This window comes from Paramisgurnus dabryanus, chromosome 3, assembly GCF_030506205.2.
Source record: "Paramisgurnus dabryanus chromosome 3, PD_genome_1.1, whole genome shotgun sequence".
NCBI classification, from domain to species: domain Eukaryota; kingdom Metazoa; phylum Chordata; class Actinopteri; order Cypriniformes; family Cobitidae; genus Paramisgurnus; species Paramisgurnus dabryanus.
Genome location: NC_133339.1, coordinates 1,241,454 through 1,259,942, shown reverse-complemented (window position 1 = coordinate 1,259,942; position 18,489 = coordinate 1,241,454). Strand labels below are relative to the sequence as shown.

The 18,489-nt window shown below is 35.7% G+C and overlaps 1 protein-coding gene across 1 annotated transcript; it reads right to left on the bottom strand.

Annotated features, from left to right (window-relative positions):
- Positions 1-2,194: 2,194 nt before the first annotated feature.
- On the bottom strand, positions 2,195-13,854 carry LOC141281892 (uncharacterized). Its single transcript, XM_073813729.1, has 7 exons — positions 13,686-13,854; positions 7,574-7,582; positions 6,308-6,469; positions 5,917-6,195; positions 4,341-4,346; positions 3,986-4,222; positions 2,195-2,256 (listed from the first exon to the last, which is right to left on the bottom strand). Exons 1-7 carry the CDS (start codon positions 13,852-13,854, stop codon positions 2,195-2,197), a joined length of 924 nt encoding a protein of 307 aa, XP_073669830.1.
- Between the last annotated feature and the right edge of the window lie 4,635 nt (positions 13,855-18,489).

The window sequence follows — 18,489 nt, the reverse complement described above, 5'->3', positions numbered from 1 at the left end:
GCCCAGTCCCACCCCATCTGGACCTCCCCCTGTGAACTTTCTTGTTCCCCCACCCCCCCCCTCCCTTGTTTGTTATTTTTATTATCCCACCCCAATCCATTTGTCATTATTGCTTGTTTACCGTTGTTATTATTTGTAATGTTTTCTTTGGTTTTTTCTGTGTGTCAGTCTGTTATGTCCCGTGTTTAGTGTTCCCCTGAGGAGCGTCTGGTAGTCGCTCCTTAAGGGGGGGGTACTGTCAGGATCCTGTCAGAATCATGTCTTGTATTATAGTCTTTGTGGCAGGGTTCTGACAGTATCATGTTTTGTGTGAGAACACGTGGCATCAAGTGTTTGTACCTAGCCACGTGTTTCTCTTGTCGTGTTAATTTTTTTCCCGCTCCCTTACTTGTCATTGATTTCAGCTGTGTCCCTCATTAGTTCTCCCTATTTAATGTCCCTGTGCTCTTTGTTCTGTGCTTGTGCGTTTGTCTCTTTTACTGTGAGTATCGTGTCTTGAAATATATCCTGTCTAGTTTATTGTCATTTAGTGAAATCTGTTTTTAGTATTGTTCAAGTTTAGTCAGTGTTTGTTATCTAGTGTTTGTAATGTTTTACCCCCTCGTGGGTTTTTGTTTTGTTGTTTTTCTTGTTAATTAAAGTCTTCAGTGTTTTTGTATACATCTGTCTGCGCCTGGGTTCTTGCATTGCCATTTCCTGACAACTGCCTTGCTATTGCATGTTTCTGTGACGAGAATCATGTGGTATAAAAGTTTAATATAAGACGTGAACTTGAGCACAAATGTTCTGCACACGTGCACAATGTATTTTTGTATCCGATTGAGAAAATACTAAGATTTACACGTTTACATGCATACTTTTCTCCTGCGGATCGGATCACAGATTGGAGTACACCGCCGCCTTCAATACGATCCAAATTTGCATCCGATCGTCCTTAATCGTACTGATTAAGGTGTTTACATGAAGGCATTTCAATACGATTGAGCCACCAATACGATTAGAAACAGATTATTTGGTTGCATGTAAACGTACCTACTGTAGCTCTGGGTGAAGCTGAGGAAAGAAAAAAATTAGGTTATAAATCTCTTCACAGATCTGTTAACATGAAATACACAAATCTATTAAATTCAGTCACCTCCAGTTTGTCCATAGTGGATGCTTTTAATCTGCACTGTAAAAAACAAAAAGAAGAAATGTGTTTGCATGAAAAATACTTTAACATTTAGATGTAAATTTGAACAACACAATGTTTGATCAACTGACAAAGATATCCCTCAAATTCAGATGTTCTTAAACAGAGTTGTGGCATTTTCTTTATTCCTTTCCCAAATTTTATAACACAATGTAGTTTTCACACAACTCCACACCATAAACGAAATGAGAAGAAAGCCTTTTCCTGATATTCACGATAAAAGCAAAAACCCAAAAAATCAATTCATCACTGCACCCTTAGAGACATCCTTAGCAACCACACATATCAGTTTAAGAACGGTTTGTTGTTTTTATTTGAGCTTTCATGCATATTACACATTGGAACTTTGTTGTTCACGGTCAGGGACTTCCTTTTTCTAGGAATGCTTTTATTGTTCACCTACATTGATTCTGCTTATCAACATCTTCATAAATGCATTTAGTGATATTTCAGTTGCATCTATTTAATCCGCCACAAAATAAGTGAGCAGGATCTCTGCCTCTGCTGATTGGTGAAGTGTCCGCAACTTACAAGCTCTTTTTTCACTCCTCCCCTCACGGCAGCTGTTTGCTCTCATCTAAATTTTCGGTGAGGCAAGCCGCATCTCAAACAAGCCTATTAACAATCAAATGAATATAAAGGAAATTAAGTCATGACAGTTCTGATGGTACTACCACAGACTAAACTAAACTATATGAACAGCTGAGCCGGTTCTCCCTAGAAGCGAACTAAGCGGGTAAATTTAAATGGCTGAATCCGAAATCGCATACTTACTGTGTAGGTACTGAATTTCACTGGGTACCTACTTAACGTGCGCTAAGGCAGTATGTACGTTCGCGTTAAGTATGGACAGCATTCGCCATGTTGACGTTATCATGTGACATATGACGTAGTAGACTTGTTCGAGTTCATGCGGAACCACAAGAACCGACAGGAGATTGACATCACAATACCGCGAGAGCAACGAAATCAGACTTCTCCGTATGATTTCTGGAATCGCTCTCACAGTACTTTGATGTCATTCACCTGTTGGTTCTTACAGCGGTGCATAAACTCGAACAAACCTAATAACGGACATGAAAACGTATGCGTGTGTATGAGGGACAGGTGCACTCACATCTGATTGCATCAGTAACTTGATCTGTAACAGTGTTACAGATATATTACACATTATTTTGTAGTGGACAAAATAAGTAAAACAAGCACATTGTAATTTAATATCGATTGTCAGATGAAAGCTGTGCTTGAATACAAACTAGACAATGCAGGCAATGTGATTATATACATTTTAGTGAAGCAATCTCTTGTATTTACTTAAAACAACAGGAAACATGAATAAAAAATGAATGAATAAAACCATCACAATAAATGAAAACGTATAGAAGTGAATCCCATATGAAACAAAACTTTATTCAAATGTATTTTTCTAACAAACCATCACATATTACTGTCATCTCAGCACAGCTGTGATAATTCTACAGCTTTATTTTCATGAATCAGCTGAGCATTTTAATTGTGGTATATCCTGGGTCTGTGCGTGAAGTCTGGGTGCTGAGGAACAGCCCTGTGTGTGTATTGAAATCACCCGATTGGTTGGTCTCCGGTCGATTGCTTTGCTTTCCCGTGGCATCATGGGAAAGCTGGGATAGAAGTGTCCATCCGATGCACGCTTCAGAACCTGGGCGGACTCAGTAGGGCATCCGGGGATTTCTCACCTACTGATTTTATGGATACTGAGGATTCGGACGTACTACTCTGTTCACGTGCTGTTTCCCCTACTACATTTTCAGTAAGTAGGCGGTTTCGGACAATACTTAAGTACACGTGCCTCTGAATCTCGCGAGAAATAGTTCAAAATCCCGCAAATTCTCGCCTACCCTTTTACGTATACTGAGGTTTCGGACATACTATTCGTTCGCCTACTGCTTTTTGCCTACTATATAGTATGGCAGTATGCAGTTTCGGATTCAGCCATTGTCTTCCCTGAACTCCACGTAGAGAAAGACCAAGCACCTATGTATTTTCTTTTTAGCAGTTAACTAGGGGTGACCCCGAATAGTAGAAGATTCGATGCATGGATAGGAGAAGCATTATTTGACTTCCAATCTCACAATCAAATCATCGCAGATGTGTTATAAGATGAGGATAATTCAATTTTGGGCTTTATGGGTGCACATTATCTGATTTTACATATAACAGTTTTTTTCCCATATACTTATATATACAGCCTAATATGATAATGCTATGAAAATAATATGTGAAAAGGTAGCTTTCAATAAATATTTTTAAAATAAATAAATAAAAAACAGTGACAGGGCTACATGTCCATATGGCAGGTTTAAAGGCAATTCTAGCTATGTTTTTGTTATTTTAATCATTTCTTTATTTTATTTTATTTATAAATCACTTGGGGTTAACTGATTTAACTATTTGGCTTGTCTTTTGTTTCTGTGCACTTTAGGCATTTTGCACATATTTGTTTTGCACTTTTTTTACTTCTGACCTAATTTTATAAAAAAATATTTATTTATAAATTCTGATCTAATTTAAGTCTGTACACTTTGGATTGCTTTTCGTTTTTTTGTTATATCTTTGTGTGATGTTCTGTAGATTGTGGCTTTAAAATTTAACGAATGTTTATGTTGCTTTTTATTTTAATTTAAAAAAAATGCAGTTTTGTCTTCGTTTATCACTTAAAAGACAAGTTTGGTTACTTTATCAGTGTGGCTCTCATGAAAAAAAAAAATAATGAAGACCACTGCTATACATACAAACTCACACTATGACTCCCACCTCTGATCCAGCTCTCTGGAGACTCACTTATCTCTGGGGGTTTACAGTAGTAGAAACCCTCATGTGACTTTGAGACTGTAGGGATGATCATCATGTCTCCTGTAGTCTGATTCTGCACCACTGATCCATCTTTATAAAATTCAGCTGTCAGGTTAGAGGGGGATTGATATCGCGATAAACAGCGTAGAGTCAGAGGATCTCCTTCAGTCACAGGATGAACAGGACTGTCCAGAATCACTTCATTATCTACACAACAGAAGAAATGACTGATGATTACAAGTAAATAAAATATAATAGTTTGATTTTAACATTGTTCTATTAGACTGTTTTGTCTGACAGATGATAAACACCCTACCACCATCTTAGCAACCACTGTATATACAGTAACAATACAACTAAACATAAGCGTTTGTACGATCCTTGGACATTTCCAATCTGGTGACACTATTAAACAAGATGGTTGCATGGTAGGGATGGGCGATAATTTGCATGCGATATCATGCGCATCTCGACAGTAAAGCCAGTTCCTTAGTAGTAAATCACCATCAGCTGCTTTCAGATGGAGCGGCATTTACTACACAAAGCCGTAGTTCAGTGACAAGCTGGGCCAGCAGGCGATACGTCCACAATAATTAATGCAAAATTGCCCTGATTGTTAGTGAACTACAGCTTTGTGTAGTAAATGCGGCTCCATCTGAAAGCAGGTGCCAGGAGGCTTTTTCTCCAAGGGTTTTTTTTCATCCCCTGGCTTAACTTAATACTTTACTGTATATGTTGCATTATTAGGCTACTACGCTCGCTTTTCTATGCTTTTCCTACATCTATTATTATAAAGCTGCTTTGAAACAATTAACACTTGTGAAAAGCGCTACTGTATATAAATAAAATTGAATTGAAAAAAATAAAATAAAAAGTATTTCAGTCAGCCTCCGTCATGCCTTTAATCATCCTATTTACGATCAAATGCATGCATTTTTCCAAGCAATGATGTGCTAAGTTAGCTAGCTAATTTGTGTGCTATTTCATTGAAGCAAGTGTGTTTTATTAATCCTGTCGATATTTAGTTGTGAATGAGATCTTCCACACTGCTTGATCCACGTCCAACATTTCTCCCAGGTTTGAGGTGTTGTGCATTCAGAGATGCTCTTCTGTATATCTTGGTTCTAACGAGGTCTCTTTTCTGACCTTTGGCATCAACAAGGCATTTGCGCCCACAGAACTGCCACTCACTGGATATTTTCTCTTTGTCGGACCATTCTCTGTAAACCCTTGAGATGGTTGTGTGTGAAAATCCCAGTAGATCAGCAGTGAAATACTCAGACCAGCCAGTATGGCACCAACAACCATGCCACTTTCAAAGTCACTTAAAACACCTTTCTTCCCCATTCTGACGCTCGGTTTGAACTGCAGCAGATCGTCTTGACCATGTCTACATGCCTAAATGCATCGAGTTGCTGCCATGTGATTGGCTGATTAGAAATTTGCATTAATGCGCAGTTGGACAGGTGTACCTAATAAAGTGGCCGGTGAGTGTATATACTTATGAATCAGATGATATTCTTTGCTTTGATTTAAGAAAGTAAAATAACACTTGATTGAGTAAAATAAACAGAAAGAGCTACATTAAACTTTAAGAGGACATTATTTATTAATATTATGCACAATAAATACTCATTTAATTTCCACCAATTTTCTGTATACCTCTCATTTACTGTAAATACATTTTTGTTATATTGCCTTTATTTCTACCATCTGGCAACATTGTTTTCTCAATATCTGTATCGGCTATTAAAAACCCATATCTGTATCGTCTATTAAAAACCCATATTGACCAACCAAATTACTGAATTGTATGCTGCACTTGTTCATTATGCACTGACTGAAAAGATTCCTGCACATGGAAATTTAAAACTACAGTTATGTAGACTCACTGTGTACTGAGATATTAACAGGATGAAGTTTCTCTCCAGATTCAGACTGACACCAGTACACTCCAGTATCAGATGTGTCAAGATATCTGATTGTACATGTAGATGTTGTTCCTGTAGATCTCCAGTTTGATAATGAACAAGTTCCCAATGTGTTTGTGTATTTTCTCACTGTCCATCCAGCAGAGTTACTGTGATCCTCACAGCTCAGAGAGAGAGATTCAGATGAGAAGTGTTGAGATCTGTTGGGTCTGATGATCAGAGAGACTGAAGGAGAAACACCTGAGAAGAAAATGACAGAAAATCATCTTTATAAGAGATACATGAATAAATTAATGAATGATACACAGTGTATAAGAGATTGTTGTTGTTTAGTTGTGTGTGATGAACTCACCAGTGATCCACAGTGTTTGTGTGTTACTGTACTCTGTGTGATAGACTGGATCTCCTCTCTCTGCTCTGCACATATAAACTCCTGTGTGCTTCACAGTCACTGAACTCACTGTGTAGATGCCTTTAGATCCTCCACTGCTGACTAACACCAACTGATAGTCATCTTTATTCAATATAAAAGTCAAAGTGAGCCACACATTATGTTTTAAAGGTGGAATATTTAAAACAATAGAAACAAACTCAAGAGAATATTTAGAAATGTTGCAGAATAAAATTAAGGTACTTGGTGTCTTTGAATTTGAGAGAGGTACAGAATGAACCAAAATTATCATACAGTTTTTCTCAATTGCTAACACACTATAACTGATTCAGTTGGCCTAATTTCCCAAACCAATTATTCAGTCTACAAAACATAAACATTTAACCTGTTTTTACACAAGTTCCAATTTTCTCGATGTCTTTTGCAAAACTCTATACAAAAATGCATTCGTGCACACGTTTAATCCTGATCTCATTCGGAAAACGCACAAAATTATGCTAATATATGGTTGAAATTTAGATGAGAGAACCATTGTTCTTTCTTTGTAGATTTATTATATGTAAAGCAAAACATCAAAATTTGTCGACCTTGTTTTTATAGTCCAGTGATTTTACTGTAATAGTTTGATTGAATACTTCATTTTTCTTCTGTTTACCATACTATATCATACGATGTATACTCTTACGAAGTCATAACTTTCAAACAGATTTTTTGCTCAGTGCTGCTGTAGTTGTTTTTATATGTGCTGTATTTTGGCAAGAAGTGAGCGGTGACTGCCTAGATAGACAAAAACTGCCATTGTAAATACGGGTATTGCCAATACAGTAATGCTATTAGATTACAGTTTTTCTCTATTGCTAACACACTATGGGCCCCATCACACACCCGATGCAATGCAGGGCAAAGCGCAATGCAAGTTTAGTTGCTAGTTTCAGCTAACAATTTCATGTCTAGCGCAATGTTTAAATAGCAAATGCATTTGTGCCCATTTCTGTGCCCATGGCCGTGCTGGTCTGAAAACAAGGTGTGATCATGCGCATTGCTATTTTGAGGCAACTAAAATAGACAACACCATTGACCAGCTAAAGCCTGGTCTAATGTCAATGGCGTAGTATTTTATTTATTTTTTGTTATTTAAAGAGTTGGGTTTTATATGTGACTTTTCCTTTCCCTTTCATTCATTTCTGATTAACAGTAAGAGGTTTCAGTGTTTTGAATTGATCTCACTAGTGTTTTCTAGGCAGTGGAGTAGTCTGTGTATTTGTTAAGTTTGTGCATCATCTGAGACAAAAGTTTGATAATCTGATTTTGACTTGAAAGTTTGAGGTTTGTGCTGGGGGGTGTATCATTTTGAAATTGTGTTTGGAGTTGTGCACAGCAAAATCACTAGAGTTAATTCAACACTGCTGGGTGTACATATTGTCCCAATCGTACAGAGTGTTAAAAAGTAACTCTAAAGCAGAGCAATCTGTGACTTTATCCTCTCCATTACCATTTATGTTTGAAAACAAACATTTTCATTGCATTTCACTTGTATTTTTGGTCACTATTATGGTGATCAGTGTTTGTTTTAGCTGGACTTGATTTTTTGCTTGTGTCGTTTTTTTGTTGGCTGCTATAACTTTTTATTTGTTTAAGGCATATTTGTTATGGCAGAGAAACAATTGTGCAACTGTTTTGTGGTGGTTATTACATTATTTCAAGCTTCATCTAGAAAACCAATGTATTAATTTAATGGGATCACTCATCAAAAGTATCCTTTTCTCTTAATAATGTGATACTACAGTGCAAGGTCAAGAACTCTTATACCAGTTTGTCATTCTGAAGGATTTTGATACACTGTGCGCAGAAAACATTAACCACTGTACAATGTAGTCCTGGATAAGAGTTGTAATTTGTTGATACCCAGAAGGCATTGCAGCGAGAACCATTTTATTTTATTGTCACCATCGTTGTGATTCATACTAGGGCTGTGTATCACCAACAATTTCCTGATACGATGCATATCCCTATACAAGGTCACGATACGATGCGCATAACAATACAAAACTATTTTTAATTACATTTTTGTTTAGAATTTAGTAGCATTATTAGTATTATTATTATATGTTTATTGTACATTGAATAAGCAGTGTTGTAACAGTTGTGTTTTTGCCATTCATTTATTAGCTTTTGGGGTAACTCGTAGAAATACTTAATTTTAAGTTAGTACTTAACATATGTTTTTTCAAAGCAGTTTTACAAAGATAGTGCCATACCCTTGTCATTACATCTGTCTCTCAATTAATTATTCTACATCTACGAATATATGTATAAACATGCAGTCAGACTTAATACTATTTAATAGAAATCAGATTATTAATGTGACAGCTATGGTTTAAAGTAGCTTTGTATCTCTTCTCTAGACGTAGCCTACAGTTTTCACATGCCGCTGTTGTGTTTCTTCTCAAATGCGTTAGTACTGTTTTATAAGAGAGTGGCTAATAAAGCCCTTTGAAGTAGTTTATGCTAAAGCCGAAAGTATACTCGGGACGTCCGCGGTCCAAAATTTGAGACCGCGCGGACAGTGCGCGTACAGTCCGCGTACGACAGCGCATGCGCGTGAAAATATTTAGACAGGACACTCCACTATAAACAATTATACAAAGGAAATAGACAGCATTTGCACACACACTATCGTTTTTCTTCTTTAACTTTTACTTCTTCCAAGAACAGAAAGCTGTGGAGCATGTTTGTTTGATTCTTGTTCTTTGTTGTCTTCTTGTTTGTTCTAAACTGTGTTTGCAATGGTGGATCAGTTACTTTTCTTCACCTATCCTAATGTTTTAATGTACTGTAAAGGTCGCCAAATCAGTGCTGCCCTGACAGCCTGTAAGACTAATAATTTGAATAAGAAATCATTTGTATTGCGTATAGTGCCGAACGCGGCCATCCGCGGTATACCCGGCCCTTAAGATATGTGCACTTTCATACTAAACTCATTCATTTTAAAAACGCACGAACGGACACGTCCTTGAGAGAGAGAGCAAGACGGACACAGAAAGTGAAACTATACCCCTCTAAATGTACATTTCACTCTACGAACTCCGCAAGTCACATGCGTCCTTTCCATATGGATCACGGATCAACAGCGACTACTTTCACTACTTTCAAAGGTGCATCCGAATCAATACGGAAGATGCTGTATCGATGCGCGCATCGTCAGGCATTCATGACAATGTATCGTTGTATCGATATTATGAACACAGCACTAATTCATACTCTGATTCTTCTTGTTTGTGTGTCTACATTATACAGTGATTAATTCGAAATTCTTTCAAATGATATACTGCTATGAGTGCTGGATCTCATACTATACTGCCCTCCAAAGCCTAAGTGCAGTATCTACGCAAACACTGAAACTGAGAAAAATGGCTTTAAAGTTTTTACACTAGCCAGCCAAACATGTTGTAGGTAGATTAGTGGTAATGCATTCATGTAATGCCTTCTTAGGAAGAAATTTTTTATAGATAAAAACCATGACCACCGATGTGACCTTTGACTCCCAAAATGCAGATGCTGCACTCTGCCTTTGAAAGACCTTACACAACTAAAACACTATTGCAAAAGCAAAGTGCAGTATCTACAAACTAAATGTGTTCATTCAACTTTTTCTCATGCTTCTTAATACATTTTGATTGTTTTTAATAACTGTAATAGTTTTATTTATGTTTGTGAATGCTAAAAATGCTCCTTTTACCACAAAGAGAGTATTTAACTCACTTTATTAATTTTTATTTATTAAAAAAATTACATTAGACGAGGTTTGCTTTAAAACAGTAGTTAAAAATTAACATAATTTAAAAATAGAAGAACATATTTGTCACAAAGATATTATTGTTTCAAATGTACTATAAGTGGTAACTAACAGTATGTACATTTTAGTAAATTTTCATCTCAAAGTAGCACAGTTATGTAAACTTAGATATTTTTAAGATTAGCTGAAGAAGTACTAAACTAAATGTTTTAATATTAAGTAGCCTACAAAATTAGTTCGTGGAGAAAGAGCACTTATTATGGAAGTGTACTTTTTCACATAGTGTGTTTTCTGCTGGCCCGGCTGCGCTCGTCAGGTTGACTGGGCTCCGCTATCTTTGCCTAACAATAAAACTTTACCAGACTCTTATCAAACTTTTGAAGGAGTAACCCCTGTCAATACAATTTGATTAGCTGCCTAAAAAGTGGAGAGATGTTCGAATCAACAAACACCAATGCGCTTGAATCGGATTATATCATTATTGTCAGAGGATATTGCCTTCGAGCACAGGTAGGTCAAAACTTGCTAGCAGCTGGCTAGTCAATGTTAACTACTTATAAAGCTGTAATTTGCCTTAGCATGAGTTATTATTTAGCTATCTTCCTTACCAGTATTTGTTTATTTGCGTTTTAACGCGAGTTCAACCATCATTCGGCCGCGGGATTGTGCCATGGTTTGTTGTTTCTGTCTGTTACGATCGGGGGAAACTGCAGTATCTGCGGTATCAAAGCCGGGGAAACAAAGCCAGAACGCAGTAACATCACTTACTGCGGTTTGCCTTGGTATTAGCATGGATTTTGTAGTTACTGCAATTTTGACACCCTCATTTCTCTGAAACGGGACAAAATTGAACCAGGAGACTTTGTCACAAGACAGAACAGATGTCATAAAGCTCATTTCAAGCATTAACTCAATTTCGACCAAGTGTGTAGTTACTGCGCTTTGGCTTTGGACGGCAGTATAGTATGGCATTATTGACAGAAAAAGATGCTTCTGACAAGTGTGCTCACTAAATTAATACATCGATCTTAAGATAAACATCTAGATAATGCTGTTTTGACTTTATGTACTAACCACCACCATAAAATTGCTCTATTGTCTTTTCTTTGCCATAACAAACATGTTTTAAACACACAAAGTTATAGCAGCTAGAAAACCTAAAAAGCTAAGAGTAAAATCTAGCTAAAACAAACACTGATCACACTTAATGTTACAGCCAACAAATTCTACAAGATGTAAAATTCGATGTAGGGCTCCAAACTGAGATGATGATAGAGAGGATAAAGTTACAGATAGCAGCTTTTAACTCTGCTTCATATTTACTTTTTAACACTCTTTAAGATTGGGACAATGTCTACACCCAGTAGTGTTGATTTAACTCTGGGGATTTTGCTGTGTGAGAAAATGGTGAATATTGTATCAAGAGAATTTAAATATCATAAAAACGCTTACATTACTATCAGCAATCCTTTAAAAAATTAATAATTACAATAGCTTATGACATATGTGTGTATATGTAAGAAATTATTGACAACGAGCCAATTGAATTATTCTTAAATAATGCACACTCGAGAATGAAATGCAGCCATAATGCAAATAATTCACCGGATCGAAGTAAATTATTTTGCTTATACCACAGTTAGCACACCATAATTTATTGTTTGGATGCTTTCTTTTTAGACATTTGACAGGTTTTGTCATTAAAATGCTATTATAAGTGTATGATTATTTTTTTTATGCATCTCATCTAAACCCTTCATTGCTTATTCCAAAACATTTTCTGTATTTGTCTTCTTGTGTATTTATTTTATCTTTTGAATTTTTTTATTCATTTCGCTACCACACATATTTCTGCTTTATTTATTGCATAGTGATATAGAACTGTAATGCGGTTGACAGACCTGGAACTACTTCATAGGTTTGCATTAACCGAAAAAATAATGCAAAGCCGTAAAACTTTTGTCGGACAATGAGAATGAAGTATTTAACAGCTAGGTATATATATATATATATATATATATATATATATATATATATATATATATATATATAACACACATTGATCAGCTACAACCTTAAATCCCTTTCCTAATACTCTGTAGGTCCCCCCAGAGTAGGGTGACCACCTGCTAATAAACACAAAGGGGGCAAGGGGCAATGTTTCTGAGGGACAATGTGGGACACTGCCTGGCGCGGCTGTGCCCCCACCCCACGGGCAGGCTCACTGATTGGGTAGTTTACCCATTTCTAGCACATACCACCTTACATGGTATATTAATAATGCCCTATTTCCCTAAACATGTAATTGCTGATGTATGCTCATTAATAGGCCAACCAATATGTGTCTTTTTTTGCTAAATAAAGTTTCATAATATTTTGAACTTCCCAGTGTGTCTGGTATGGAGTTGCATGGCTGCATGCGCACTGCGCTATCATGACAACAACGAAAAAGTTGACAACAACCTAGTCAGCAGTTCAACTGAGGGGTGGGTGTGGCAACAGTAGCGTGCGAGTAACGATTAGCGAGCTGTCAAATAATGTTCGTTTGGCTGCCGGGGGCTTGATAATATAGAGCGACCAACTTTTTTTGAGCAAGCATTGATTATGCGTGACACAGTCTCAATTTGCGGTACGCATGAATTGGGCTTTAAACGCTATGCGCGCATGCGTTACACAGGACGGCTGGTCACCCTATCCCAAAGCCATTTAGCTTCAAGACATTTTGACTCCACAGTGAATTATTCTTCTGAAAATGATCACTGCCATCAGGAAACACCACTGCCATAAAGGGGAATACATGGTCTGCAACAATCTTTAGGTAGGTAGTAGGTGTCCAAGTAGCATGTACATGAATGCCAATCTCGTCCCCAGATAAACTATGCATAAAAACCCAGACATCCATCTGATCTACAGTAAAAGAAAACAGAGCAGGCAACCTTCTTACTTTCCTTATTGGTCCAGTTCTGATGTTCACATGCCCACTGTGGTTGCTTTTAAATGTTGACACCGGAAAGGAGTTATCATGGGCACAGGGTTCCAAATCTTTTATGAACATCAGATTCAAGTGAAATTAATTCAAATGAAATTAGAGGCGTTCTGAGTGATGTTATGGCTTCCCCATTTGGTAGCATTGTTTCATTCTGGTTTCGGCAGCACAAAAGTCCAACTAAGCACCACACTAATCTGACACATTTTTAATTATATTCTAACAAAGTTTATCTCATGGACATTGATTTTCTAGTTCTTAAATATGTCTGAATTGTACGTACTTTTAACAACTGTGCGTTCCCTGTGGACATTGCAGCAAAATGCAATGCACTTTGTGTTCTGACATCTTTCTATCATGTACAGTATTAGGTTTTTCAGCAATATGAGCAACAGTGTACTGCATCACTGCACCTCTTTTGGTACCACATAATCATACTGGAACGACCACACAAGAATGAAAAACAAAGGTAAAAACTGTTTTATTTACTCTTAATAGTTAAAACGATTGTTTTGAATAAAACCAGTAAATTTGTTATGAGATGAATGAGATATTACCTGAGTAAAGACTCTGTACAGTGAACCAGCTGAATTTCCAGCCTGTAGATGAACTTCTAACCTCACACATCAGAGTCACTGAATCTCCTTCAGTCAACCACTGCTGTGGAGAAACACTTAAAACTGTCTGTGGTATATCTGAAAGTGATAAATCTCTCATAAATAACATGTTTCACCTCATTAACACACACACACACACGCGCACACACACACACACACACACACACACACACACACACACACACACACACACACACACACACACACACACACACACACACACACACACACACACACACACATTCTGGTTTCCATGTTGTATGGGGACATTCCATAGACGTAATGCATTTTATACCGTACAAGCTGTATATTCTATTCCCCTCCCCTAACCCAAACCATCACAGAAAACTTTCTCCTTCTTCACATTTTCAATAAACATCATTCTGTTTGATTTATAAGCTTGTTTCCTCATGGGGACCTCAAAATATATATATATATATACATTACACATTATATATACAGTTTTTTTTATTCGCTTTGGTACTATTTTCACAAGTAAGGTGTACATTTTCAAAACTCTTAGTACAAAAATCCAAACTGATCACACTTGTAACGCAGCTAGTCATTCTTTCAAAACTGGATGTAATGCTTTCAGTAAGTTGCACATGTTTTCAGTCCACATAATCATTGTTTCAAATGCAAGATTATTGTAATATGTAATGAGAACATTTGGTTTAATCACCGAAACACAACGGTATGATCTTCTTTCAGTTTAGTACTTTTAACAATCAGTTCATCCAACAGCAAACAATGCAAGATACATGTTTCAAATCAGCCTTAAAAGTGCTGAAATTAATATGCTACAGTACTTAAAAAATACATATTACACAGTTTCACATTAGGCAATACACTTACATTACTTACATAATCTATAATTTCCAAAATATCCATCCTATGTGTAATCAAGTGAAGGATCAATGAAGACATCCTCTACAATCATTTGAGCAAAATACAGTAGTTTTTATTTTTCAGATATAATTGTAACATAGCTATACTTTCTATAATGTAACTGAATGAAAACATAAAATTTAGTGCACACATTACATTACAGTAATTTGGATCAAGCCTGTCTTGAGCATTTGGCCGTAGATTTTCGTTCACCTCTTTGACCTCTCTGTGGGTGCCCATGCCCACCTCTCTGACGGATCCCTTGTCCAAAAGATCTTCTTATTCCTTGCTGTCTGTCCTGCTTCATGTTAAAATAAATGGCCTGTGTTTCACCCCCACTTTTACAGTAAACTGTATCTACTGTAATGACCAACTTTGGTTATATATAGGTTTACCAAATGGTTCAGTGATTAACCATTAAGATCAGTTGGATTTAGTGCTGGTCAAATGTATTTACACAAATGAGATGAGAAGCATATCAAAAGTATTGAGAGCATTGCATTGTGAAAGACAGTTACTTCATATGAAAGGTATTTCTTTGATGACACAATGATTAAGTGTTGTGAAAAAGTGAATGTATAATTTTGTGTGTTGTACTAAGTCAATTGAACATGTGATTAAATGTTTGAAAAAACTGACTATTTGATGATCTGCCTTGAGTTTTGTACTAACAGTTTTGAAGTTTTACCACATACTTGTGAAAATAGTACCAAAGCGAATAAAAAAAACTGTAAATATACATATACATACACACACACACACACACACACATGGAAAAAACATATATAAACATATATGTTTCAATATAGGTTTTGATATAGGTTTTACATATATGTGACATATAAAATTGGCCGTTTTCCTATATTATATGTACATATATGTACATATATGCACATATATGTTAACCTATATATTGGTAAAATTATTAAAATCTGTAGCTGCTAATTAATTAAACATAAATGAAGGTCCAACCAATGACAGTCTGCACCTGCAGGAGCCAGGATTCAAACCTCCAACCTTCCGATCACCAAAAAAAATGCAATCCCATGTGCCACTGGGATTCGAACACCCAACCTTCCGATCATTAAACATCTCACTCTACCATCTGCGCTACTGTCGCTGTTAAATAACACTGAACAGTAGCTGTTAAATTAAACCATTTTGTTATACATGTCCTAGACAGATCTTGTAAATGTTTTAAATGTGCAGACATCATAACTTTATTTAATAATTCACATAATTTATGGCCTGTATATGCACATATATGCACCTCAATTTTGCATATATGCAGCATATATATTATCATATATGGGCATATATGCTGTATATGTGCAGCATATATGTGCATATTAGCTGCATATAGGTTTCATATATGTGCATATATGCTGTATATGTGCTGCATATATGTGCATATTAGCTGCATATATGTTTCATATATGCGCATATATACTGTATATATGCAGCATATATGTGCATATAAGCTGCATATAGGTTTCATATATGCACATATATCCACATATAGGTTCTTTCCATGTGGGCACACACACACACACACACACATACACACACACGCTTGGATTCAAATACAACAACACAGAAACCCACCTCACATTCACTATATCTAGAACACCACCAGACTACATATGGGAGTGTTTTTATAAGACATAGAGATTATGATCAAACAAAACACAGAGGAGACTGATCAAAAACTAAATCCACCCAAAAGTAGCACATTGAGCACTAGTTACTTCTAGTTAATTCTAGTATATACACACACACACGCACGCACACACACACACACGCATACACACACACATTAATAAACAATAAAAAATATATAAAGTGTACACATGATGTAAAGTGTTATTAATATATAAACAGGTCTATACATATTAATTTGTATGTTAACATAATAGTTTTATAATAGCAAAGTTTTAGTTTAGAACAAACATGTAGGCTATAAATATAAGAAAGAAATAATAGAAAACCGGAAAATGATTAAATATTTAATAAATGGTATTATATAAGATAAATGATAGTATTGCTTTTCTTTGTACTGTACTTTAGCAATTCATACTTTAAAAATATTTTTTTTGATTTACCAATAAAAAACAATATAATGCCTTGATTGAAATTGCACTGAAACTGCATTGAAACTGTAAACTGTTGAGGTCCACTACAGTTCACTTTATGGAGAAAAATCCTGAAATGTTTCCTAAAAAAAAAATATTTCTTCTCAACTGAACAAAGACAAACATCAACATCTTAAATTACCAGAATTCTTTTTATGAAGTGGGATATTCCTTTAAGGTGAAAAACAGTTCTTCGGTTTATAAAAATATATAAAAGGTTCTTCATAGAACCTTTGACTATTTTTTTGTGGAACCAAAAACGGTTCTTCTATGCCATCGCTATGAAGAAAGTTTTTAGTGCCTTTATTTTTAGGAGTGTATAACAAAGTATACTAAAAAGACATGTGTAATGTTATATACTTATTTTTAAAGACAGTAATTATTATGTTTTTATTTCTACAAGTCTTTTACAAGCAGGTTTGTATCAGTGTAAATGTGATTAAATAAATGAATAAAAAGTAAATCACCTGTAGTTTGTCCAGAGTGGATGTGTGAAATCAACACTGTAAAGAACAAAGAGAAAAATACAATATTATTATAATATTCAAATCAAATGAGACACTCATGTTTATGAAAGATGCTCTGTGCAGTCAGATGGTAGTGCCCAGGAATATTAAAAAACCAACCAGTATATCTGCCACTTTAGCTGGGTTTTCACAGGCCACATATTTAAAAAAAAAAAATGTGAAGGTGACAAAATGAATTACCAGGGCCTGTATTCAAAAATGTCAGAGTTCCTCATAGTGACATATTTCTACAAAGATTCTTAGATATGTACGCGTTTCTCCTTGAAATTAAACAAAATATTTCAGAAAAGAAGAAAGTTATTTTACAAATCATCTTTAGCCTTAAATGAGCTCTTAGAGTCAAAAAGTGTTATAGGATGGAGGACCTCTAGCATTAGTGACAGGGCCATGCAGAGACATTTGTAGGGGCAGGTGCTCAAAGTATAAAAAGGGCACATAGAACAATCCTTGCGGACAGGACACACATATTAATATGGATTCAAATTAAAAAACAAAATAGAAAAGACAATTTTAAGTCATTTGTTTTTCTGTGCAAATAGAGACAGAAAAATCTATAGAGATCTGTAGAGTTGTTTGTATGCGTGCATGTCAACAGTATGCAATTTTGTGATAAACATCATATATTGCATTTTGACTAAGATATTTTACAGGTGATTGTGGATTTTTTTCCAATTCTGTTAAAAATGTACTACTATCTAAATAATAATAAAAACAGAAATTATGAGGATAAATTAAGAGAATTAAGCTGAACGTAATAGGCTGCATCTGAAAGCTCTAAAATGATGCCTCTGAAAGCAGCAGATAGCTGGGATTGAAATCATGGATGAATGTGTGGATATCTATTTATTATAGGCAGTCAGACAAATAAACAATATCCACCTTTAGTATAAAGACAGAAATGTATAAATTATTTGCGTTTAAACTAAATTTTCTAGCAGGTGTTACAACAAACCCTCTGTTTGTTACAATTATCCCCAACTATGGGGTACGCTGTAACATTTGCACTTTCAGTGTAATTGTACGATAGCGTTAGGTCCCACAAAAAACTAAGTGTTCATTTGTAGCATAGATGTGTGTGTTGATTTTGTAAAAAAAAATATCTAACTTAAATATTTTTTGAATGATCAAGCAAAAGTCAAAAAACATTAAATTGTGCACCACTCTCCTCTACTAATTAATCTGTTCAGATCGATTTAA